General features: G+C 43.8%; 1 protein-coding gene across 3 annotated transcripts in view; it reads right to left on the reverse strand.

Moving 5' to 3' along the window:
• NFATC1 (nuclear factor of activated T cells 1) overlaps positions 1-27,800 on the reverse strand; it is a 101,475-nt gene that overhangs the window by 68,226 nt on the left and 5,449 nt on the right. For all 3 annotated transcript variants that reach the window (XM_031056971.1, XM_031056973.1, XM_031056972.1), the window contains exon 2: positions 22,870-23,029. In XM_031056971.1, coding sequence (XP_030912831.1) covers positions 22,870-23,029 — 160 coding nt within the window. The remainder of the gene's footprint in view (positions 1-22,869; positions 23,030-27,800) is intronic.

The raw sequence follows: 27,800 nt of genomic DNA on the forward strand, positions 1-27,800 counted from the left end.
CTCCTTGAGCCCAGCGAAATTCTGGTGGGTACTAACAGGCCCAAAGCCATCTCTCCACTATCAAACATGGTGAATGGCAACAGCAATTCACAGTGGCAAAGTTTCAGGTACCACAGAGACCAAGGCATGAGGAAGGGAGGACAATGAGCCTAGACACACCTTCCATCAACAATTGGGCACACCGTAAATTTTTCACCCCACACGTTGGTCAGAAAAGCAAAGAGAACAGAAGCATTTTTGTTTGATTTGGTGCAGCAATTTTATATCCTTAACTAAGGCACATGAATGCTGGAAGGATGCAGGGATAGAAGGAAGTGAAGGTTCATTTCTAGCCTTTCTACATTATTTTATCAGCTCTGCATTCCTGAGACATCATATGAAGGCGGTTCAGAGCCAGGGGGTTGTGACATGATATGATATGTTTATGATATTATATGATACGATTGATATGAGGGTTCCATGCCAGAACTGTAAAATTGGAAACACATTAGTAGCAGTTTGATAATCTGCACTATCAGCAAAACAACAGAGAGAGAAAAGCAGAGCCATGCCTGTATGCTGCCTTCAGTAGGATGCCATGGGCTACGAACCTCCCTCCAGCTCTACATGGAACACCCACTCCTATGGCCCCTGACACACACATCAGCACTATCCTGCAAAAACAGGGACATCCTCACTTTCTTCCCTCAGAGACAGACATGCAGCTTGAGCTGCAGATGGGTGATCACAGGTGTGCTCCTGGTACAGCCAGCGGCTACAGGGAAGCCACTGTCCTACTCATCACCACCCTGTTCCCCCCACGACAGCCTGACTGCTCATTAATTCCAACGGGGTGTGTGTGAGCAGGGCTGGTGGAGTGACCTGGATTTGTCCCAAGCTGATCCTTCCTGCCTCACCACTTCCAGAGCCTCAGCAGCAAAGCTTAAGTAAGGGAGGAGACACAAGGTATCCCAGGGTATTTTTGGTCAAGACCAGCACGTGGGTTTGCAGGGGGAAAAGTAAGACAGTGTGACATGCCAGGCAAATAAATTTCTATGCATTGCCAGCGGCCACTTCTCCAAGTCGTCATGGAGGATGCTTTTTATGGAGAGTGTAAAATTAAAACAAACACATATTGAGTTACAAGGACACTTAAAATGTAAAAATAGACTAGTGAGTAACTCAAACCTCAATTCAGCAAAAGCAAAATCGCACACCGAGGTACCCGTATGTTTTACTGAACACGGGCAAAGAGGACCAAAAATGTTGGTCTTGCATTGGGTTCTGCTATTTCAGACTTTATTTTTAAATCTGAACTTGCCTGCTGCCATAGTTTGTAACCTACTGCTGAGCCTCAGCTTGTGCTTTTCCCACAGGTTTCCTACCAGGAGGCAATCAAACACCCATAGCCCTCAGCTTTGCACACCTGCCTTCCCATGAAAAGTGTTCATGTGCTGGAAAATAAATAATGAGATCCCAGTTGCATGTTTTGCATTGTTTTTTAAGGTTTACAATCGTCAAGCTGAATTTATGCTTGCTTTTTTTAAAGGCCCTGTCTTAGAGCAGAGCCATACTTTATTTTGGATCTATTACCCAAAGTCACTTACTCCCCGACTTAGAAAGTGCCAGAAACATCCAGAAGGACTCTTGTAATTGCTATATGCTTGATTTTGCTGCCCTCAAAATAAGAAAAATTCACAGTCACGTCACTGTAAGTTTTGTGTCGTATTCTGTGTTAGGAAGCATCTGATCTCTAATTCGTATTTCCTTTTGAGCTTTACCCGTTGCATCACATTATTTACTTTTATATTATGTCACATAATCGTGTATGCCAACAGAAGCAATAAAAGAAAGCGATGCAAGGATTAACATTTAAAGGAGCACACACTGCAAATTACTTATTTTAGACTATGCCTCCAGTGCATTATTTCTGTGACAGACAGCGCTGAGCCTCGGGAGTTTTCAGCCCACTGCAGATGTCTGGTGAATGGGCAAGATCCTGCTTACTGCCAGCTGGGTGCAGTAAGAATATTCCACAGTTCCTTCAAAACATGGGAGACAGGTTCAACAATGAGAAGCAGTGGCAGTAAAAGCACAATTGAGGGACTTTAGGCTGTTAGGTTTGCCAGCAGCCAAAGGGAATATCAAACAAGATCAATGTAAAATGGGATGGGAAAAAAGGGTGACTGAGCATTTTTCTTGGTGAGGAAAGATCTCGCATGTTCATATCCATGCATATTTTCCATGTATGCTCTGGGGTACTGTACTAGGTGGAAGAGCGATTCAGTTTCCTGGCATGCAACATGGGATGCATGCGTCAGACACCCTATTTTTATCTTTTTCTCTGTGTAACACAGTCCAAAGCTCCTAATAACTCAGTGGTTGAGTATGGGTGACAAAGGTGCTCTCAGCTACAGCATTCATAATAAAGGACATGGCTTTCCTACCAGGCATGCTTTCCTTGGCAATACATAGATCCAAGTGGAAAGAGGTGTACTTTCCCCTGCCATGAAACTGTAAAAAGAATTAGCTGCAAAAAAGGACCAGGAGCACAATGTTTCTGAATGAGTTTCCCTTCCCAAATAAAGGCAGTGATACAGCAGTCACCTGGTTTGGTACAAAGGAAAGACGCAGGAAAGACTTAAATATGCAGGTAAGAACTGTGTGGCCAAGTGTTTGGTTTTGAAATGAAAATAGGTCATATTCTCTTGTTCTGACCAAACACTGACTACTCTGCTTTTTGCCTCTTTGAGCAACACTGTTAAAAATACTTGAACTCATCTCAAATGACATTTTCATTTTTATTGTCTGAAGCTGCAAAGATCAAAATCAGACTTAATTGCAGGCCTATTACACACTCCTCTAATTCTATCAAAAGCGATGCAGTCACTGGTAATTAACACCAGAACACGACCTATCACAGCTAAGCTCTTCGTCACCTTACATCCTCTTATGAAAGAGCGAGGGAAAAGGCTGCACCGGCTGAGCCACCGCATCAAGCCTTCCCTGGGATTCCTACACCTCTCCGTCATTGCTTTCCCAGCGCTATCTCCCACCAACGTATCTCGATTCTCACCAGTAGGCTGCTGCTCATCTCAGTGCAGGGTGCCAAAGCAAACCCCAGCCTCTCCCCAGAGAGATGCACTGGGGCTGGATGTTTTCATGTGTCCAGATGCCGTGGCACTGAACGCCAGGAATCTTCCAATCTCCAGTGGCCAGTGAAGTGTGAGGGAAACAGAGCTGTCACCCCTCACAGCCACGAGCAAGGTACTATCTGATTCAGTCCTAGAGCTATGATGACCTCTGGTTTATCACAGACATGAGCATACTGAGGCTGCCTGGATTCCAGATGTGCTCCTGGTACACATCTATTAAATCTGCCAATTGGAATTGAACAGACTTGGAAACGATGAGCAGAAGGAGATGAGGTGTTTTGAACATAAGCACTAGGGAAAAAAATAAAAAAAGCAAAACCTCCCCAAACCTTCCTACAGTTACTAAATTTTGAGGAAATTTTGCAAGCGCCACATCCAATAACTCAAACACTATTTCAGCTTCAGTGGTTATTCTAGAGTCAGTGAGGAAAACTTCTATTATTTAAGCCATGGCATTTATTTTAAGAAACGCAGTTGAAATATTCTGCATGTTCCCGTTCCAAGTGCTTTTATGCTTTTGGCATGCCCAAGCATCTGTTGAAATGCTCAGAAAGCTACCTGTCATAACAAGGAAGCCTCTGTCTGGAGAGGCTCCTGGAGGCCACCAAAAGAATGGCCCTGTTCTCACGGGACACACCAGCCAGATACACCCTCTGTAGCACCCATGACATCAGTCAGGAAGAAAGGGAGCTATCCTGTGTAATAGCTTTCAAGTGTACTTCCTGGGAATTTGGGGAAAGGACTGCAAAAACGCTACAGTGGCGCATTCCTCCAGACCTGGACTGTTTTGCAAATATATCAAATGAACATTGGGGTATAATTTAGGGCTTAGCCTGTCCCAATGCATTAAAGGCTGACCTCCCACTAATAACAAAGCAGGGCATGACCAGGGACTTTGTATTCACTCTCAAAACCAGTCAGCAGCTGTGCTTGAGACTTTTGAGGCCCGTAGGGGCTGCCTCCTTAATGACAATGATGTGCCAAAAAACGCCACAGGGAACATCCATATCACCGTGTGTGTGTTTTTCTTGCCTGGTTTTTTATGTTTGGTATATAATAAAGACAACAATCCATTTTATGCCTCTAAAAATACGAAGAACAATAACTACTTACCTGACCATGTAACTGATGGCCACACTGCTTGCAGCAGGTACCACAGTGCTTATGCTCAGCAAAGCCTTACACATCTGTCTGTCCCATTTGCATTCCCAGAACTGTTCAAGGAATACCCGAGTCAGTCTGGTGAGACTCATCAGGGAGATTAACAACCCAGTCTGGTGTAAGGGGGCTTCTTTCCCTTTTATCCTCATCATGTTTTGGAAAGCAATGCTTTCAAAAAAGGTCGAACAGACTAAAATCTATAAAATAGGGACATTTAAAAGTCAAGACAAGACAAGTGCTGCTTGTCTCTTTAAGCTAGAGTTTGGAGCTACACACTAAATAGCTTTATTGCATTTCAAGCAGCAGTTGGTTTTTTTTCAGGAACTGCACATGATGAATGATAAAATGAAACAAATTGTCATGTTTTAAAAGTGCACCTAATATACAGCCTCAATAAAATACCATCAGTGAGTGCTCAGTGTCCTGGTTTTTTAAAACCAAATCAAAGATCCAGCTGTTTAATCTACAAAGAAAGTACACAAACATTCTTGGTATTGATTTCAGTAGTTAGCACTGAGCATGCATAAAAATAGTGTCATGAATCTGATTTTCAAGAAAAAGAATTTACTTTCGGCTCCCACACAGGAGCCGAAGAGGACGTAAGCCACTGCATCATGGATTTGAACGGCAGGAGGGAAAAGCTGATCTTGCGAGCAGTGACTGTCATGTGAAGCGCAGGCACAGGGGGTGAGGTCAGGAGACCAGGGCATCTATTCTGGTGTGCACTGCAGAGATCCTGCCCGGCTTCCGCCTGGGGAGCCAGCGAGCTGCCCTGCCACCATGCCTCCAGGTGAAAACACCCAAAACCCTGCTGCTGAAGGCTCTGGGAGCCAGCAACCTACACCTCTGGGAAAAAGAGTCAGGAAAAGACTACCCCATTCGTTGCAAAATTCCCTAATACCCATTCTGACCTGGTTTGGACCTTAACTCTTCTGTAGGGGGAGGTCTGAGAAAAAAAACACACCTCAGATGCCCTAAGATGGGGGACTGGGACTGTAGCAACTCTCCTCTCAAGCTCCTCTCCCAAATCCCAGGTGCCATGGGAGCTAGTTTATGGAACTCCCCTTGACCCCTCTGCTCCAGAGGGAAGCTGGGCAGTCCTCCCGCAGATCAGGGGATGCATGCTGAAGAGCAGCAGCAGGGCACAACCGGGCAGCTGTACCCTGAGCTGCCAAGCACGAGCCAGGCAGGGGCTGGCAGCCCCTGCTCTGGGGATTCAGGTCCCCACAGGACAAGGAGCAAGCAGCCTTGGCAGTGCCAGTGAGGCAGACAGGCAGCATCGACAGAGCACCAGCAAACCACTGAGGCACGTGTCTTGCTGGGCATGTTGCAGAATCCCTGTCTCTCTGCAGCTGCTCTTCTCCACCTTCAAGCTCACACTCTGCAGGTGTACACATTTCAGTCACTGCCACACCACCCATGTGACCCTTGCTCTTTCCAGATGTCTAGACGCCTGCTTCCGGGTACCTAGGACCGAGGGAGGCACATCATCCTGACCAGGAAAGTCTTCCCTTTGCCAGCAACCAGGCAAGCAAGGAGGAGCGCTGGTTTTTGGATGATGAGCACTGCTCAGCTCCAGACTCTTTGTCGGAGACTATTCAGGTACTAAACTTGGTCTGCTTGGACACTCCTTTGAGAGGACAAGCCAAAAAAAGGGGAGCATCTTATTCAAAACAACAGAGCAGACAGACTTCAAAATGAAATACAGTAAAAAGAGAACAACTCCTCAAAAAACAACCAAACAGAAAATAAAACAGTTCCTTAGGAGCTGAGATGACCCTCTGGCTGTGACAGATTTTGCTGTACTACATCTGATGCAGTTAAACAAAAAAAGAGAATAAATTATGCTCTGTGCAATGAAACATGTTACTACCCCATAGTCTTTCACTTACTTAATATAACATTGTAACAGGAAATCCTACAGATTTTTGTGCTACTTTCAGGATTTATTTTTTCTTTCTGAAAGTAACTTTCCTTGGATTTACTCAAACTCTGTTTTAAGATCCAAATGCAGTCAGAGCTGGTCCACAAATAAAAATAAGATGGCTTGCTCCTGCAAGGGGCCAACCCTGGGCCAAGGACTAGAGCTGGATGGGAGAGCAGTGAATGGAAACAGCAGGAGTGTGTTTTATGTGGCACTTTCTAGTGCTGCCACTTGGACCTTAACAGAGCAGCAAAAGAGCAGCTGTTCACATCATGATGAATAAAGATCTATATAAAACTTCCAGCTGCAAATATGCTGAGGAATTATTAATCTTAATGTAATAGAGATGCTGTACACTCAGTCACTGGCTCACAAGTAATTTCAGTCTCTATCCAGGGAAAAACAGCCTTCGTGGCTGCTGGCTCTCAGCACAGCCATGAAATCTCCTTGTCTAAACAGCTGCAAGATGCTGCTCCCTATTTCTAGGAAGGATTTTCCTCCTAAAAAATACATTTACCTAAAAACCAACTCATGTCAAACTCCTCCTAAAACTGTTAGACTCACAAGAGAGATGCCCATAAGAAAAGGAGTTACTAATATTATGGATTTGTTATTCCTGGGCACCTTATTCACTGGGACACCAAAAAATCATTACGGCTCTCATGACATCTTCTACCACAAGACCATAGAAATGTTCTTTGAATCCTTGCTGCCTCATCACTCTCCAAGGATTATAAATCCAGGTCTGGGGGTAAATCCAAGACAACAGTGTCCTCCCTGAAACTACCCAACCCCTCACTCTAGAAACTTAAGAAACTCAGTAGAGTAGAAACTCTGTTGAGTTTCTACTCAAAACATTTGCCTTCAGCATCCATCATGGCTTTCAGTTTGGAGAGTCATAACCATGGCCATGCATGGGTTAAAAAAAAATGATCACAAGAGCCCAACAGAAGGAATTTATGACACGTTCTTAGGCAGATAGCCTGGACAAGCTCATACTTGTGAGCCTGCCTTTCGCCATGCTGCTGACGCACCGCTCGCACCCAGCACGCTCCCGGTTGTGGTGAGCACAGGCTGGCCCGGGATCCTCGGGTGTGTGTCAGGTGCCGTCAGCACCATGTCCTTCACCACTGCCCATCCCAGCCGTGCTCCAGCACACTGCCAGCATCCCTTGGTGACTCTTCCAATCCCAGACACACCCTCAATGCCACGTTTTAACTCGGTGGCTCATGAGTGCTTCAGCAAATGCATGACTTTGAATTCTCACCCTTGTGAATTTGAGGACAATGGGGCACCCATCTACTCACAAGAGTTATCTGATTAAAGGCCAATGCTTTTGAGGTGCATGTCAAGATAAACACTGGCTCATATGGGACAGAGGCAACTCAGTTTCAGGCTGAAAACTTTTGGAGTTCAGGGACACCAGTGAGACAGTATTAAACTAGAAATGGCTGCCTTTTTTCTCAATTTTAACTTCTCTCCAAATGACATTTATTTAAACTGCTACTGAAGACAGAAAGCTGGGGCTATGTTTAAAGGCTTTATCTCTGTAAATATTTGGAGAGCTATAAATACTGAGCCATATTCATAATACGAATATTGCACTTACTGTTCTGTTGCCACGAAAATTACTACAGATAGACTTTCAATACTTAATTTCTCTGATTTGCCAAGTACTTGTTTAAAAAGACAAAAAAAATCTTATATGAGACATTTTGCTATTTAATCAGCCAATGGAGTCAAAAGCCACAGCACAGAGCAGGAACTAAACACCCAAGGGTGGAGGCAGATAAAGCACGCAGTGCAGTAGCATGGTATACAGCTGTATGCCCCAAGTGAGACTTATTATAATCAGACGGTCCATGAATCAAGCCCTGACTGCTTTCTGTGTTTGGGGAAAGGAGGGAGTGGGAAGGGAGGTTGGCTGAAGGTATGAAATAATCTCTTCTTCTGAAAGTCACATGTATACTGATGGCTTCCAGCTTTCACAGTACTTCTGTTCTGTCCATTTTTGGCTGTTTTTTTTTTTTAATTTTTATGTAGGAATGAATTAAAAGAAGGAAAACATTTCAAGGCTTTTTATAAAAGTGCAGAGCAAAGATGTCTCAGCTGAAGTTGCAGTGAGCTGGGCATGGAGTGAGGAAGTTCCTATCTCCAGCACTGCCAGAGTTTTTGCTTTATCAGAAATTATGATTTGATTAGAGCAGAAACAAAATCATAGCAACTTTTTACATATTTCCAGACTTTTTTGTTTAACCAATCTGTGCTTCAACCTCCTCACAAAACAAAGACAGTACCCACACTGCCAGGAGACCACTTCTGGTCCTACTCCACTTCCCCAAATCACCTTTAATCCACCTGGTGCTACAGCTCTGATTACACTGCAGTTTTATCTGAGAGCACGTCTTCCATGGAAAGCATCTAAATGCAGCAACAAAAATAGGTCAGGTATATCTTTTAACTTGGATTCAAGGTTTTGACCTTCAGAACAGTCTGATTAAACTATAAGAAATATTGAGAGATTGGATTCCACACTGTAAGTTGCTTGAGGGTGATGCCATTGGTTGATGTCACTGCTTTTTTTAACGAAAAAAAATCCAAAAACCAAATGGATGGAATAGACATGCCTGACCAATGAGCATACCATGAGGTGCTCTGCCACCAGTGCTACAATGAACAGAAAGGCTTGAGATCTCCAACTGAAAGTAAATAAAATAAGCATGAAAGATTTCTAAAACTTTCTCAACATACAGGGGACTATTTTCAATCGATCATTCTAAATACTGTCACGTTGAGCAACATTATTTAGCAACAGCTGTTGCACTAGAATTTCTGACTTGAACACTCACAGACTAACACCATAACCCTGCTTAAAGCCAGTAAGACAGCCAAGTAAAATGCTGCAAATATTAACAGCAGAACTTGCCAATAAAAGCCTTATAGAATAGCTTATCTGGTGCTGCAAACGGATGAGACTCTGCTGCAGTTGGTGGAGCAGGATGCCAGCGTATGACTGGGAACTGAGGAGGATGGTGGGGGTAACGATATCTCCTTTGAAGGGACGTATGACAAGGAGGTGATGGCGACCAGAATCTGTTTTTACACCCAAACCAAGACTGTGTCTCTATCAGCCTGCTGACTTCAAACATGAGGCTCTAGTATGAGTCAAGTCCCAAGCCAGAGATAGAAATGCCAAGGTCTTAAAAGGCACTGCTTCTCCCAGCCATAGTCCAGCCTTACCTGGGTATCCAGCCTGAGAACTACATCTCAGTCTTGGCAAACCAGTAAGACCTTAAAGCCTGCTGAGCACAGTTAGAAACAATTGCACACAACACATCCAGTCAAAAGAAAAAGGGAAAAGCCAGGTGATTCATGCCACCTTACTTTTAACAGGTACAGGCTGGACAACAACAGGGTCTAGTCACCTTGGCTGCCATCACAGCCAGCAAAACAAGACAGGCACTCTGAAGGTGTGATTTACCCAAGCAGCTTCAGATCTTCACATCAGAATAAAATTAATAGCTCACTAAACTCTGTACTGATGAGCCTTCCCCTGATTACAGAGAGAAACCAAGGCAATTAGCTCAGCAGCAGACACGTAACAAACCCTGAAATGGGGACTTCCCTCATCACTTGCCCAGGCCACAGCTCAAAGCATGAGTGTCCCACAGTCCCTGGGCAGTGCTGTGAGGCACACACGCTTTATCCTAAGACGCAGGGCAGATCTCTTGGGAAAAGGCCCCTGCAGAGGCAGAGCCCACTACAGACACAATGCTCTGCAGCAACTTCACCAGCAGGCATTTCATTTTGGGCAGCCACCCACAGCTTCCCACAGCAGAGGTACAAGACCATCACCTTGGACAGTGGTACTTCCCAGCTCTTTCCCCTCCCAGAGGGAAAGATCCAAGTCAGCTCCACCACAGCTTAAATTCAGTGCTTTGGCTTTTCCACTCTGGCTTTGGGAGCCTGCTTTAGCCTGGTCCTGGAGTCAGCCTCAGCACAGGCTGGGCACAAGGTGGTCATGGCCAGAAGGCAGACACTTGACCAGGTCTCTCTGCAGCCTCCCTCCCTGTGCCTGCGATGGGACTACTCACCCCTCCCTCCCCTCCTCAGAAGGGTGTCACAAAGCAGCAGCTCATTTCCCTGCAAAGACTGCAGCAACCTCCCTAGTCTCAAAAGTGCTCCCAACCTCTGCTCTGGAGCACACAGGAAATCCTGGAGCACCATCATGTACAGTTTCAACGGCCTTGCTCTTGTCATTGTTCCAAAATTGGATGGCATGCTTAAATCATAATAAAAATAGAATCCTGAGCCGTATTCCTGCTAATTACCACTTCTTACATTCAATTCAAATGTGCATTACACACTTTTTTCTACTACAAAAAGGGAAAAGAGAATTTAATAATAATTGGAGAACCCAAGCGCCAAATTTCATCATTTTTTTTCTTTAGTTTTACTCAAACTGGAGGAAGAAGAATGCTTTTACTCACCAGGCCATTTTCTTACAAACATCTGCTATTACAGATAGGCTTCCAGATTAACACTGTCCTGTGATTAGAGCAATTACCCTGGTAAAATCTATTTGAGCTAAGAGTTTCAGGGATTTCATTTAGGACAGCAAAACTGCAGAGCCATTACCCAGCTCCACTATTTTCACTGCACTGTCTGTTCTTTGCAAAGCCTCTCCAGCCTGCTTCTTTCTCAACTGAGGCTCCTGCAGCCAGCAGTGGGGCTGTGCCAGTTCACATATTTTAAGGTTTTCCTGAAAACTGTGAGGGATTAGAAAATGAGGCTTTGATGTATTCAAGACATGTGCTTGAGATTACTTGTGTACCTAGATGCTAGCACATGTGCCTGCAAGTTGTGGTCTAATTTTGTTTGTCCCTGGAAACTGAAGTTTGCAGCTGTGGGTGGAGTTTGTGTACAAGTCTACAACTGTATGCCAGTTTGTGGTCAATAACACTCTATAACCCATATTCAGTAACAAGATTTGAGTCCATATTGAAGAATATTATATTGCTCCAGATTAAGAGCTACAGCACATAAGGCCCATATAATGAAAACATTATCACTGCAAAAGAGGTGGTTGAAAATTAATTTGAAACCCTTTTAGAAAATTATTTCAGGATTATTAAGGATTAAAAAATATAATCTAGAATTCTTTCTTTTTGTAACTGCATAGTCTGAGCAATTTATGAGCAATTTATGAGTTCCTGCACCTATGGGAGAGATTTGCATATTTTATGTAGCTTTTTTAAAAAAATCTCATATGACAGATACTATCTAAATATTTTTGTATATATTAACAAGACTGATCCACACTGCACTGTGTTACAACCAGACTAAATACTCTTCACTGAAGAGGAGGTGTTACAAGATCTTAATATGGAGTGCTGCAAGAGAAGGCAGGATTTTTTGTGGCTTTTGCCTTTTTTTCAACAAGTGATATCTTCTGTGGACTTCTCCAAAATGACAAACCAAACTGACCCATACCAGTTACGCTTCTTCAGCACTTCACAACTTTTAGACATGCTATTCCTGTTCAAGTCACGAAGAGTTTTACAGCTAAATCTACCCCTTCATGCTTTGCCAATTTTCTCTGGTGATTTTGTCCTAGAAATGCATACACTTGGTACATATATACAAGTGGGACTATATTAAAACCCACAGCAGGTAGAAGATAGTGCAGCCCAGGGAAGTTTTGTTTTTGATTCTCCTCATAATCAAAGTTATGCACAAAGCACAATGAGGCACAGTAAATAAAGACATTTCACACAGACAAGCACGAAAATCTTCCAAAACAAAGAAAATTAAATTATCTTTCAACTAAAGAACACACTGCAATGAAAGACTAAATGAGCAGTTCTAATTAAAACCATGCTGTGAATCTCCTACATTCCACCACCACAAAAAATCAGCTAGTATTTGTGCATGTACAGCCACCCTCTAAAACCAGTCAAGCAGCTTTCCATCCAAGCAATGCAAGACACGGTAACTCAGAGCTGCAAAACATATTGAAATTATTTCCATAGCAATCATAACAAGAAGCTGTAAGGCCAGGATATGCAGGGAGGGGGGCTGGCAGCAGGAGCTCAGCCCCTCACCAGCCCTGGTGCTTCCTGCTGTCCCTGGCATGCTGCTGGGAGAACCCACGCAGCATCCATCCCCTAGCCCCACATCCATCCCTTTGCCCCACATCCATCCCCTTGCCCCACATCCATCCCTTTGCCGCACATCCATCCTCTTGCCCCGTGGCTGCATCCAGTGTCCTGCTGCCCTGTGCATCGGTGCTTGCCTTGGCAATGGTGGGTCTCCAAACCAGGCACTCTGATCCCCTCTCTGCTCATGCTCAGGAGCAAAGCATTACATCCCGGCAGGGGCATGCAGGAGAGCCAAGGCACTGCTAGTCCTAGCTGCCGGTGAACACAAGCAGCACCCTGCAAGCCCTGCTCAAGCCTCTTTATCCCGACATGTCGCAGCCATCTGAGGCTCAGGTGTCTCTGCTTGCAGCGCTAACCAAGCAGCTGCCCCAAGTGAAAATACTAAGAGGGGGATGAAAAGTCGGGACTAACCCTCTATGCGTGAGCTGCACCGGGGCTTCATGCACAGCTCATCTCTGAACAGCTCTCCAGAAATGAAACATGATCTCTCTCCCATCCTGCTCCCTTCTAGCTATTAATCTGTTTGTGCAGCCACAATGTGCTGCGGGCTTCCCAGGCGAGCCACTGTCCTTCCGTGGGCAGAGAGCCGAGGGGACAGGAACGTGCAGCTTATTAGGCACAGCAAGTGTGGGTATCCATGGCCTGCGCAGAACATGCATGCTGATACTGCTGTTTTCATGCTGGCACAGGGACAGCAAGCGGCTAAATAGAGTAGACTTCACTGAACAGTCTAAATTGCAGACTTAGATGACATGAAGAAGGGTACAGCTTGCCCAAAGACAGAGGAAAGTAATGGGAAGATTTTGCACAGTGATGGAGAGCTTGGCTCCAGGATCATCATGCCTGACTTGCTATCAAGACATCCAGTAAAACCTTCAGAGACTTCATGGCCATTAGATGTAGACAGGCACAATGGTGGCAGAATAAAAAAACAAGAGGCAGTCATCCTGAGGGATCCCAAAATCACAGAGAATGATGACAGAGGAAAAGGAGGATCCAGTTAGTAGCATTCACCTGAAAACCATCAAAAGGACATAGCAATATGAAGGGAATCTGCAACTGATGCCCAAAAAGCATTATATTTTTAAAAGGGAGAACCTGGTAGGTCTCCTGAAAAGCAGCAAAGAGGGCTGCAAGAACAGAATGCAGCTACTGCAACTTGCTCCCCTTTATCATGCTATTTTTGGGCAGTTCACAGCCTCACACACTCAAGCCTGACACCCAATCTCTTTTAACACCCGTGGCAAGGCAGCGAAAATGTCTTACGCCAGATCAGATTTTGCAGCCGAGTAACCCGAGTGGCAATGCATTGCACAATTAATTAATAGCCAGTTAATCAATGTATTCTTGCTTGATAGAAAGCTTAAGAACATATTCAACATTTCATCCAACTTTATGAAAGTTTAAGGATGCATTTAAGTACTTGGTTTCACTCTAACAGATCACTTTGCTCCACCTCTCAAACGTTTATTCCCCCTCTCATTACACAGAACTGGACCAGCAGTATTTCTAAATGAGCAGGATTGTAAGTGGCAAGGAAGGTGTTCTCTTTCTCAGGAGGACTGTGGGTTTTCACCAGGATTCACATTTGGCTGTAACACCACGTTATCAATGTCCCAAAGAGCAAAATTCATTGAGGGAGACTCCAGAGTCTGTAACTCCCCAAAATGTACCCACGCTGTGCCTGCAAGTGCTGTTTACTGCATTTGAAACCTAGGCAGCAGACTTTTAAATCCCAGTGTGCATAACATCTGCATGCAAACCAAAAGCAGGAGTTCCTCTGCTTTACTGGATATTGAAACATTAAAAACAGGTGTTTAAAAAGTGCATTACAAATCTGTCTGCAACCTATATTATTTTTACCATGTGTAAGTAAACTGATCACTAGCATGTTTCAACAGTTTCAGTGAAAATATGCAACTCCTCCTGAATTATTTCTTAAACATGTTGAGGGAGACGAAAGTTTATTTGATTTCACTGCACTGACAGCATGCAACAAATTTTATTTCTGTGTATGTATACAGCAGATGCTGTAATGGATCATCTCCCTTTCATGGCATGTATCAAAGTAGATCTCAAGCTATTCTTTGCAAAGAAAGAAATTATAAACCCCTGCTCATAAAGGAAGATGCAATGTACTTTGAGAGAGCAACTGAGTAATTGGACACCATATTTTCCACTGATTCAGCCTGTTAGTTGAAATAATGACTAATTAAAATGGAAAATCTATATTATAACTATATATACTGATATTCCAGATCACAAAGTGTGTTACAGATGTAATTTTTTACTCTTCTTACATAAAAAAATTAGAAAGTATAAAATCAGAAATTCCATTGGAGTTAGGTTGGTGTGAAAGGGATCTGAAATAAGAACTGGCCCCCAGTATATCTTGATACAGAATGCAGGCAATATAATGAAAATTATATATGTTTTATGTAATTTGGAGTACCAAGAAAAAAAAATCGTTTGCCCTGAGATATTACTTTTAAGAACAGAGGACAGATGTTTAGTTCCCAAAGCAGACTTGTAAAAAATTAATCGCCTGCCTCATGCAGGTTAGCAGTATTTGGCAGGTAGGTTAGCTCAGCTCATAATGAAGCATCTGGCTTCTGGTAAAACTGCATTTTAATTTTAACTGTGTTTCATTTCAGATTTTGGGTACATGTTAACGTGCAATAATCTGGCAAGTCTGGAGCAGATTTGCTGATTGGTAACTTTGGTGTAGGTCTTCTCAACTGCACCAAAAATAAGTCAAGTGACAACTGTGGTTCATGCCCAGACCACAGCCTCATATATCACCTGAACTGCCATGAAAAGCTATTTTAAATCCACTTGTCAACACCTCACCCATCCAGTCTTATTTTCTCAAAAATGGCTAAACTAAGAGTCAGCAAAGCCCTAAGCATGTGCTTGAATTAAGCAGGCTAAGCTGTCTGGCTTTGAATGTAATTTGGTTTGAGTTTGGGTTTGGTTTTTTTTGGGGTTTTTTTTTTTTGGTTTTTTGTTGTTGTTGTTGGGTTTTTTTGTGTGTTTCTTTTTTATTTTTTTTTTTTTTGAGGTCTTCAAGCAGAAGATCTACCCAGGTTGTATTTTTGTATTTTTCCTTAGAAAAGTGGGTAGCCATTTCTAGCACTACTGGTAGTCTCTGCCTTCTGATTCTGTGACAGTGCAAGACATATGGCATCTGCAGCTTTTAGCAGGAGTGATGCAGTATTAAGCACAGGACAAAAAGGATGGAATGGGCAAGAAAAGATATCACACTCTAACACTCAAGGATGAGTCCTGATTCCTTGCTGAAAAGTAGTAATACCCATTTTAGAGGTACACTTCCAGAATTATGATGAATTGCCCTTTTAGACCACATGCAGAAAAAACCCTCTGTCCACAATGAAAACAGTTCACCGAGTCAAAAGGATGCAGCACAAGGCCTGAGGAAAAGCAAATCAGAGAGGAATCAGAGAGGACTACTACAGTTATGTTTTGCCTTTCTTGACCTTGCAGAGACTTCTATCACACTGGTTGCAGTCACTCAGGGTGCATGTGCTGCTGGTTACCAAAACCAGACTGACAAGGGAAGCAGAAAGGATGGCTCTGTGGGCAGTGTTGGAGGTAAAGGTATTTCCTCTGCTTCCCCTCTAATCCAGAAGGTCTCTGCCATATCAACTACCCCCAGAGGCCAGCTAGAAGACCGCCCACACAGTGACAGCAATGCCACTGACTCCCTTATTGCAAAGAAGAAGACAGGAAACCAGGAGAGGCCAATGAAAAGGACAGTTGGGAGCTGGTGTCATCACCCCCTTTCCCAAAGGAATGGAGACAGCAGCAGCAGAGGAATGTGAAGGCTTTCCATCCTCCCCTCCCTCAAGGCCATAAGCAACTTCTGCTTTGCCTGCAGCCACTGAGTCCAAACTGAAAGCAAACCTAGGGCTGAAGCCTTGAGGCTGGAAAGCCAGATTGAACATCTCAGCATCCTAACAGCCGGGATATGTACTGTGGCGTCCATCATGCTGAGCGTGGGCGAGGTATCATTTCTAACAGAGAGCAGAGTGCATCCCCCAAGCACTGGCTGATGGAAACTTCATTTTTCATTTGTAAAGGACAGTTGCACCAAACAGCAGAGGCCTGTCCCCAGGATGGCTCATAAATCAGAACTGAAGTTGCATTTTCAGGGTCACAAAATCTTCTCCAGCTGACAGCAGCACACTTTCCAGGACGGCTCCCTTCTGGACTTACCCCTCCTCAGGGAGGCCACAAGCTAGTGATACAGCTGTGCTTGTGGAGCTACTTTGTGGGACCAACTTCATGTGAACCCCAAAAATGACAAAATTTCTCCTTTCCAAAATGCACTCCTCTAATAAAAAAACACCCAGCAACTGTGATGAAAAGCTTTCAATGGGCATTCTTCCATTTGCTGGATTTACAGAAGCAATAGCAGTCTTAAAACATCTGCCAAATCATTCTACATTTCAGTTTTGATTATCTGTCTGCTACTTTGAGGTTTTGCTTTAACTATACAGATGCAAGAAGTGAGAAAGTTATTCAGCTCAGATTTACTCTTAGAAGTACCGGCTGTCTAAAACAAGGCTATAAAGTGTAGGTCCCCTGTCTGGTTTGTTGTGCGATTGCATGGCTTTGTGCTATTAATTGCAACCTGGCTAACAGGTGCTTGCCAATGTCTTTATATGCCCACCATAAGGAAGGATTATATTTCCATCTGAACAAAAGGGTGATGCTGCCTTCTAAAAAGAAGCTGAGAGCAGCACAGAGAGGAAGTCCACCGTAGCATGATGAGTTGAATCACTGCTTACTAATGAGAATATGCCCACTGCTCTGCCCCAATATACTCAGAGAGAGAAGAGGGAAGCAGCTAACATTATTTTTTCCACATCCTCTCCTCTTGCTCAGGTGTCAGATGGCCATGAGCTGGACCCACAAGGGACTGTTTTTTCTTTCTAATTCCCTTGACTCACTCAGCAATGGTGGCAGTTCTATTGTTTTAAAACAAACTTGTAGCAGTGGGGACAACTACCAAGAAAAGCACTTTTGAATGCACTGCAGGTCCCATATAATGGGACTTGCCATGGGTTCACTCTTGCTGTGCAGCACCACAGCATTGCTGCAAAGAACTTGGCCTGCTCTGCCTGGAAGAACCTTCCCTTGGCTTCCTTTTACCTTCATCCTCTTTCTATCATCAGTGGTGAACAGCTCTTTCCAGTCTTTTCCTTTAGCTCTCCAGTTCTCTCCTGTTCTCATCTAGCCTTCTGGTTATCACAGGACTGTCTGACATCGCGCTGTTGGCTGTGCGTGAAGCCAGGGTATGAGAGGTGCTGATCAGAGTGTGATGGCCCCTGAAGTTATACTGCTTTGTCAAAAAGGCTTTCTATTCCCCAAGGGGTTTGCAAAAGGTATTCATTGCTTATAGGTCTGAAGATGAAAGGGCTCTGGCAGATAGCTGTGGTGGCCAGCACCTGCACGGGGACTTTGGGCTTGTTAACTGAAAGCAACAAAACCAACTGATCCATGGGAAGCAAGCAATAAGATACTCCATGTGTTGCTGAAATGCACAAATCACTGAGGGGCATGTTGGCGCCTAATTATGGTGATGTGGAGATGTAAAAAAAATACCAAGGCAGTGATTGCCATAGAGGAGAGTCTGACACTTGTTAGTCATAAGGGGATTTAAAAATCCCAGTGTATGCCTCATGGCCTTTGAAAATCAGACCTGAAATGCCTACCTGAGGTCTTGTCAAGAAAGGACACAGATGATCCTTGAGCAAATCTCCCAGCACAAACAACATTTTGACTATGTAAATCAGCAGGCAAATCATTGAGTTTTGCCTGTAAAAGGAGGGTGTTCTGACAATTCAGCTCTGTACAGGCTCAGATAAATTTTGTGTTGGAGCACAGGAGCCAAACACAACCTTTACCCTCTCACTTTAAGAGGTACAGTGAAAGGCAAGGCAGCATTCACTGTATATTCCATAATAACTTTACTTTTCAAGAGGAAAACAAATTCTAGATAGTACTGGTTACTTAGATAAAAAGGAAAACCCCTACAACTCATTTTCTTCCTTTTTTCTAACCAATTTATCTACTTCATGTCAGGAGTGATCTGGAAGAGAACTCATAGCATATTTTGTGTCAAAAAGTTTAATAATAGTCATGGCTTTTAAAAGTGCTTACTAGACTACTCCGTGCATTTGAATATTTTCTTTCACTGTTGAATACAATCTTCTATGGGAGTACATCATGCCCTTTAATTAAACATTCTTGAGTATTTGGATTTTATCTCATAGATACACCACACCCTGCTTGTAAAAATTCCATCTCAGGCAGTCAAAGTGCTTGACTTATTTCAAAGATGAGTTATTAATTAGAATATCTACAGACCATGTATTTATAATCTGGTGCCATCCCTCCCTGGGGAGCGCAAACTTTTATCTGCTGCATTACTTACCTGCAGCTGAAACAGAGCCATCACTGGCTGAAATGCAAACCCCATCTTGTGCAACTCCTCACCACTACTCTCAAAATGAAGAATTGTGAGATAGGTCCAAATGGAGAACATTTTAAGGTGTTCTGGATGTAAACCCCTTTAATTAAATTTACCTTACTTAAAATGTGCCTATAGCTACGTAATGCTGTGGGTTTCCTAACTAACGCATTCACTTCATTTTGCTTTGTTTAAAAAATCCTCACCTGAGCCACGAACTCTTGAGAAGGAGTAGGTGCCAGCAGGATGGTAACAGACAGGATTTTGCTCCTCAGAGTGGTCCCAGGTTTAAGAGTCACTGGACACAATATGCAGCTTCCCAATGCCTGGTGCCAGCCAGGGCACCACCCCTGTTCTGACTCAGAGGTGGGAGTACTCCAGTCTAAAATCACCAAAGGCAACAGCAACTCGCAAAATACTTCCCCAAGCCAAGGGGTGAAAGTCAGCACCAGCTGTGAGCTCACCAGCACCGCTCCCCAGCGCCACTCACTTGCCAATCCTCTGCGGCATTTTTAGCTCACCAGGCGTGCCGGCTCACCCCACTCTCCAAACGTTTAGCAATGAGGAACAGCGATAGCTTGGAGCTGCCATGGCAGCCAAACACCCAAACAGGCAAAAGCAAAATGTGAGAGAGAGGAATATTGTGTTACCAGGCTCATGAGCTTTCACAGGCAACTTGAAGCACTCCAAACCATATAATTCCTAAGTGCAGCGGGGAAGGTGCTGCCATTCCACAGAAGGAAATCCACAGGAAATCCTGCTGGCTGAAATACGCCTGGGAGATGGTACACGGGAGCTTCCAGTGAGCAAGTCCCATACATGATTCAAAGATGATAAGGAGCAAGTGGTAGACAGAACTGCTGCCACAGGCAGCCCCCAGCAGGCACCAGGCTTGCCTTTGCATGGGTCAATATGAACTCCTGAGGCAGCCTGCCGTGCTCAGCTCTGCCTGCCCCTCCCTGTGCTCAGGTTTGGGAGAGAAAAGCAATCTCATACAGCGGTGGCACTGAGCACAGTGCCAGCTCCTCAGCTATACATGGGGTCCTCTCCAGCTACACAGAAAAGTCACCAGACTGGAGGAGCCAAGGAAAAAATTGGCTCTGAAGCTTGGGCTTCATGTCATACCCATGAGAGACTCCTGCCCTCCTGCGCTACTGCTCTCCTCATCCAGCATGCTTGCCTCAGAAACCTTTGATCCTCAGACATTCCACCTCTTAAAAGAAGAGATGGATCAGCAGCAAGGAAGTTAATGTTGGCTGGGAAAAATAGATAAACCTGCTCCGGCTGCAGAGAAAGCAACCTCCTGGCAATTTTGCTTGGGAACCATGCCATGAACAGTGGATGTTTTTTGGATTTACTTCTCCTCTGCCTTAGCATGCCCGACAGATTTGTGGAGGTATTAATGTGAGAACATCCCCTACTTTGGGAAGCAAGATGCCAATGAGAGGGGGTTTGAAACAAAGAGAGAAAAACTGAGAGAGGAGAGAGACCTCATCCATATTCTCCTCTTGTTGAAGATAAAGCGGGAAGAGCTTTAACAACAGCAGAATGAAAGCAAGTTTCCCCAAAGTACCGACATAAGAAAGACCTGAGGGTCAGCATGGGCAAAATGTAACAGAAAGGGGTAGCACAAGAGGTCAAAGCAGTTTTTTGAGCATTTTCCCTGAGTCGACAGAATAGAAAACACCAGAAACATTAAAGAGCGAAAAGCTTGATCCAAAATCTCTCTCCTGAAGACACTCAGATTCTGTTTGAGCTTACATCTGGGTTTGAACTTCAAAACTTGGGCTCCTCTCTGTGCAACCCAGTGGAATGAATCAAACCTGATCCAAACCATCTGGAAACCTGTTGATGCTTCAGAGATGCATTTTTCAGGTTGTGCCAGTCACCAATTAAACAGAAAATACTCCCTAGATTTCCTTCTCTTACATTTATTTATACATACATTTGTTTTTCAGGTACTTCTTTATTTGTAAGTACTTACTATTTGTCTTACAAAAATTATTTATAAACACTTACTTTCTTTTTGGAAGTGCTTTTAATCCATCCATCTACTCAACTCTGGTCTAAGTCAGAGCTTTTATGCATTTCTTCAAACAGATAACTGGCCATGATGGCAATATCAGCACAGAAAAGCTTTTTCTGCATCTCTTTGTGTTTCTGTTCTCTTTGGAGAAACGGATGTTGGGTTGTAATAAAAGGACTGAAAAATACATTAATCCTTATAAAGCCGGTAGAGCCAACTGACAAGGCTGGGACAGTCTGCTTCCTCTGCCCTCCCTTCATGGCCTTCTGTGATTTCCCTTCCCTTCCCTTCCCTTCCCTTCCCTTCCCTTCCCTTCCCTTCCCTTCCCTTCCCTTCCCTTCCCTTCCCTTCCCTTCCCTTTCCTTTCCTTTCCTTTCCTTTCCTTTCCTTTCCTTTCCTTTCCTTTCCTTTCCTTTCCTTTCCTTTCCTTTCCTTTCCTTTCCTTTCCTTTCCTTTCCCTCTTCTGACACTTGTTTGTGTTTGGAAGCAGCATGCTCCCTCCTGACAGACCGGGACAGGGGATGAGAGGGGAAATGTCTGGACACATTTAGTCCAATTAAATGTTGGCATCACATTCAGTCTTTCCAAAATGCACGTAAGAAACTTTAAGCACCAAGCTGGCCATTGCAAATTGATACCTCCCCATTTGCATTTCCTTCCATCAAACCACAAACAGAGAAGGCATTAATTGTAAACAAGCATGTCTGCCACATGCCCCTCTTTAATATCATTCACAAACGTCTGCTAAAACCTTTCAACTTCCAGCAGACAGCTTCCATAATCCCATGTCACTGACAAGTTCTGGCAGAGTTTAAGTGTGTTTGCTGCTGACAACTCCCCTCACTTTCCTTTTCCAGCTGTGGCAGCAGCACACATTTACACAGCAGCATTCTCTGCCCAGCATCATCCCAGCCTCCCACTGTTCCTTCCACAGACGTGTTTGCAAACAGGGGCTTACAGCAAATAAACAAACATGCACAGCCCTGCACGTGTGCTCCGTACATCATCTCGAGCCACTGGGGCTTTCAACAAGCCACTGCTCCCGCAGCACAGCTTGTGGCACGAGCCCAAGCTGTGAGAGCGTGGCAGCAGTGCCCTGGCATCCATGGGTCCTGTGGCATCCGGGCAGCGATAAAACCTGGGCTCTGCTGCACACAGGGACACAGTCCTGATGGGCAGCACTGGGAACTTAATTGCTGGGAGAGAAAGCAGCAGTTGAGGAGAGACAGGCACTGTCTCTCACTCTCTCCCACTACTTTTTCTTTTTTTGTTTTAAACAACCAAATCTTGTTCTCCCTACTCCTGAGCAAAGCCCTTTAAAATGAATTCGACTACTCATATAAACGAATTAAGGGTCAGTTTAGAGTGTTATTAAATTAAATGCTTTATACAGAGTAACTAAAGAGCTTGGTGGAATTAATGAAGCTAGATTCAGATCTCAGATGCTTTACAAAGCAGCTGGAAGGGTTCTAGAAACTGAACAGAAAAACTCTAAAAGCCTTTGCTCAGAACTCACTGCAACATCCAAACCAGCAATATACTTCTGTATCACTGCTACAGCTCTGCACTCCAACATGCATTCACAGATCTGATTAGATCCAACTGCCAGTTGAGGACTAAATGTACTGAGGCACGTCCCCAGCTGATTTCAGTATAAACTGAATAAACAGTATAAAGTCTGGAGTGGGACTGCACAAGCAGGTCCATGGTCAGCACTGAACAGCTGAACACTTGCTGAGCCCTAAACAGACAGAGCAGCAATCCACCCTGTATTCACATTGCTCTTCCATTGTTTTCACCAAAAGCTTGGTCCACCCAGTTTAAAATGCGGTCTAAGGAGTGGTCACATGCAGGAATTTCTGAGGACAGGAAAAATCTCCCATTACTTTTTGGATTTAGAGAAGAAATGGCGCTCACCACAGAGCACTGAGATAAACAACCTGCGCTGCTGGTTACATGTTTGGTACCTGCACAATGGGGTGGCCCCCTGCAGATGCTTTCACAGCCCCTCGACTGCCTTCTGTCTCGTAATGAGCTCGGTGGTGGGATTTTGGCTGCACCTCGATGCGCAGTTCGTAAGGTCCTGAGTGAGATGGCAGCTGCCAATCCAGAGCAGGCAGGGATGGGCTACAATGGAAAGGAAAACAGATTAAAAATTAACATCAAGTACACTATCACAAACCACAAGCAGCCAGCACTCTTACTTTAGACACCGAGTCTCGCAGTTCATCCTTCACCATCTTACAGTTAAAATTTAATTGATAAGGATAATGTCATGACGTACGTAATTTAGAAGGTATCGGCTATTTTAGGAAGATTTATGGGTGGAGCATATCTGTTGGCCCAGATGCTATCTGATTTGTATCCAAAAGTGAAAATTTTTAAGACACAGATTACAAATATTATATATATTAACTCTCAAAGCAAAATAAAAAGGCAGAAAGACACAAGGGAGTTTTAGGAAGACGATTTCTGCTGTGAAAGTGAATGCCAAACTAGTTTGGCATTTAATGAATCTAATGGGTTTCAACAAATCTGCTCTGTTTACAGAAAGTGGAAAGAAGAAGGAAAAGCTATTTCCCTGCTTCACTCCCAACACAAAGCATGTCTGAGATCCTCGAAGCAAAGCTGATCTCTTTTGGGTTAATACACTGCAAAGGAGAAAACTCTGAAGTCAGAACTTGCTTATGAATCCTATTGATGGTGACAAGCAAGCCTGCAGAACATGCAGCTCACTCTTCTGGCTCAACATTGACTCTACAATTAACTAAAATACTAAAATACCAAGCACCTATTACCATCATGCAGCCTTGATGGAACAATGGTGAATGGTGGGAGAATGAGATTCTTAGAAACCCTCTTCCAGTATAAAACCACACTTGAAAATAGTTGGGAGACCTCTAAGAAATGCCAAGTTGATACCTTGAAAGAAAAGAAACAAGGACAGTAGAAACAGCAGCCCTGAGACAGACTTACTAACCTTAAAATTGAAGCAATAAGCTTTACAATTAAAACACTAATTTCATGTCCACTCTATATTCTTTCCTTTGGTGAATTTTCTTCACTGAGTGTCCTTCAAAAGTCTTTGCAAGTAGTTAAACAGCCCAACTGCAACACCCTCCCCTGCCCTTTCACGTGAAACTTTATTACTTCTCCTATCAGCCTGGAGAAGATAACCAGCAAGCAGAAAATCGTGGCTCTTTGTAGGGACCATGGGCCAGGGGTCCCTGGCACTGTGAGAGGACTTGTGCCCCCACAGCCTGTAGGTAAGGGCTCACCAGCTCTCTCCAGCCTGCAAGGAGGCTGGGAACTGGGTATTTACTGGATCCTTGCCTCACTGCTGCAGCCCAGGAGCAAGGACAGTCTGAGCAGTAGGGATCACAGCTGAAATCTTTCCTTTCCCTGTGACCTGCCTGAAGGGGAAGGGATGTGCAAGAGCTTCCACACTGGATGCATATACTACAAACACATGTTCAGCTGGAGGCTGGATACTCCATGTTACCATCCACACTCAGTGTGCTTATATATTCCACAGGCACTACAGCTCTAAGCAGCCCTGCTGGCTCCACTGCAGGACAGGACTTCTACCACTAGCACGGGCATTTTTGTGCTTTGACTTTTGGGTTTTTGAGTGCTTACCCAGCCCTGTATCACGAGTACATCGAACTCACATCTGTTACCGCCTGTGTGCGTATGCACTGCTGAGACTTCAGGTGGCGCTACGTTTCCCTACATTATCCTTCATTTTTTATAAGTCTGAGCCACAGATCTGCATGCCTAGGGACACACACTATACACATTACAGGGGTCAGCTGGAGCCACCAAGTCCCATCCTGGGTGAGGACCAGGATCACCTTTGCTCCCTGGGCACCTCCTGCTATTCCAGGACAGCTCAGTGGAAAGTTGCAGGCTCCAAACATCAAGGTATTCTGTTCTCCAGCCTTCAGGACACGAAGCCCAATAACAGAAAGCAAAGTATCCATCATCCCAGCTCACCCTAAGTGGAAGCTTATCTAAAAGAAAGTTGTCTCTGCAAGTTCTGAGCTTCCATGAACATCTGGAGTCAGGAGAAACCAGGGGGGCACCCTCTCCACTGGCAAGATCCTGCCAGGGACAAACTCTGAATTTTCCTTCTGCCCTTCCACACATGGAAGCCCCTGCCTCAGCTACAGGCAGGATGTTGCACCTTCTGGGCTCCTGTGCAAGCCTTTCCCCCAGAATGGCCAGGGCCCACTCTGGAGGTGAAGGGAATCTCTTCTGCTACTACACACTCATACAGGGAACGAGGAGACAGCAGAAAATTACTGACAGATGGCCATTGTATGTAGCCACTGCTCTTTGCCTAGCACTTTAGGTACACATATTTTAGTCTGGAAAAAAAGTTCTGGATGAAGCATATTTGAGTAATGATAAATGACAAAGAGTAGAGCAAAACAGCTGTGTCTCTCCTGGTGATGATCAGCACACATTTTTAAACAGATGTTTCTGGTTTTAAGTAAATTCTCACTTGATGGATTTTTTTTCTGAGGATACAACATCTATCAGATTAGAAATTTTTAACACTTAATTAAAAAGGAGAACTCTGACTGACAGCATGTAGTCCTCAAGTGAAGAGGGTTGTTTTTTTTTAAGATACATAGAAGTCATAGTTTTGTAATTAATGACATCTCTTTGAAAGAGCCAAAGAAGAAACACACAACCCCCCCTTTTCAAATCAGCACCTGAAAATGTTAATATAATTAAGTTGTAAAATTCATGTTCTCAAATAAAGTATGAAAACAAAAATATGGTTTGCTGTTAGCCTCAAATCTACAATCAAAATTCCAAAGCACCACCTGCCCAATTATAAATTGACAATTAATGGGAGTTTTCCTGATAAAGGAAGCAAAGTGATGCATTTAGCAGTGTCATGGACTGGGGCTGTCAGAGCTATTTCCTGTTAGGTTATCTTCATCATGCACTTAATTTTCTGCAGCTAAACTTGGTTAAAGGAAAAAGCCACCAAACAAATAGTGTAGTGGTAAAATCAAATCTGGTTGCTGCAAATATTAATTTGAAAAGATCCCAACTACCTCATCAACCCAGTATCACGTGGAGGTTAGAAGAGCCCCACCACAGCAGTCAAGAAGAGGAATTAAAGGTCTTCATGCAGTCTTCCTATCAAATACACATCAGTCTTTTTTCCTCAGATGACATTTTGCACCAGCTGAAAACCTGTCCCATTTCTTTCTGCGCCCTAATAAGTCTCACTGTAGTCCTCCTAAATGCTGCAATGAGGTATGGTTACTTCAAGGCAGGTTCACAAAACCTGGTGCTAGGCTGTAGCAAACTGGCTCAATATAACTCCGTCCTACATAAATCAGATTAAAAACCAGATGAATAGTGATTTATTTTGCATACACCAGATACACAATATGATTAAATCAAAAACAGATTATCTAGTCTGGCTGACTTCTGCCTTTAGCAGAAAGATTTATCAAGTTACAAAAAAAAACCAGAAAAAAAAAAAAGAAAGATACTAAGCAGCCCACTGGAATATAGACAGGGAGGAAACAAAGCTAAAAACTTCTGCTAAACTTTTCAAAGGTGTTTAAGCTCCATTTTCACATGGCTGCTATCCATTTGGGAATTAAATTATAATTACACTTTCTAAGCTACTAGCCCAAGGCCGCTGGAAAAAGGGATTCACAAACATTTTTGTCCCAAACTGCAGAACGTACAAGAACAACTGCCAGTCTCACCCTGGGACTATCCCTGTTCTTGGACAAATACTGCAGCACAGAGTCATCTACCCCAGACAGCTGCCTGAGAGTGGCATGAGCCACTGCCTAGAAGGAGAAGATGCTCAGCGTCTTTCAGCACCCAAAGTAAAGTGAGTGACCTAGAAGGAGTACAGCTGAGACTGGATGCCCTGTGCTAAACTTAGTTTTTTCTGACAAGGAGTTTTCCTATAGAAACAAAAACACAAACTAGAAAAACCACAGGGCTGCTGAAACTTTTACCAAGCTGCTACTAGCTTGAACCTGCTCCAACTCTACACCAAATGCAAATATGGTTACGATTTATTATTTATTACTCGTCTCACATTGAAATGGATGCCTGTGAAAGATCCTTGTGTGTGATTTTGAAAGAGTAAGAAACAACGGTGATGGCTACGTGTCCACCAACTCGATTGTGGTCAGAAAAATACACCTCCTTTATATTTCACCTATGACTTAACGCGGGCAGATTTTACTCTCTCTTTTTTTTGAATTTCCTGTCTGACAATTGAGCAATCTGACTGTGAGCTGTTAAAATAGATGGTGTGTCCCACCCTAGACTTGGCTGTATTTTGCTGGCATGTGGAGCAAGTAGCTCCTCTGTGAAGTGCATGAGGCGCCCTGGTATTCCTCATGCTGAAGTCTGAAAACATGAGTCGTTGTCATTCTCCCACATAATACTTCACCCTTCTGTCCTAAAAATTCACACTCAGAGATTGGTTTGCATGAGAAGTTTCACATTTGATGGCTTAGAGAAATGACAAGAAACTATTGCTGCAGGAATGGAGACAACAAGTGGCTGGCATTGCATTTCTGCTTATTCTGAATTTAGAATCCTAGGGTGTTAAAATGAGCCGGTGAAGGAAGGCCATTAATAAGATGCTCACAGGGTTGTTTGAATGAACTAAAAAACAGTTGGGAGAAAGTGTGGGGAGGATTAAATCAAACAAACAAAAATATATCAGTTTACTGAGACAGGCTTCCAAGTAGTCTTCAGCCTTATGGTGCAGCAACCAAATGTAATAAAAAGTCACTGCTATGTGATGGCAAAACAAACATGTTGAAAGCATCCAAACATTCCTATTCAGCAAGAATATAGCAGAAAAGAAAAAAATATTAGTGGCATTTTGGGCTCTTTC

Source organism: Geospiza fortis, unplaced genomic scaffold, assembly GCF_000277835.1.
Source record: "Geospiza fortis unplaced genomic scaffold, GeoFor_1.0 scaffold104, whole genome shotgun sequence".
Taxonomy (NCBI): Eukaryota; Metazoa; Chordata; class Aves; order Passeriformes; family Thraupidae; genus Geospiza; species Geospiza fortis.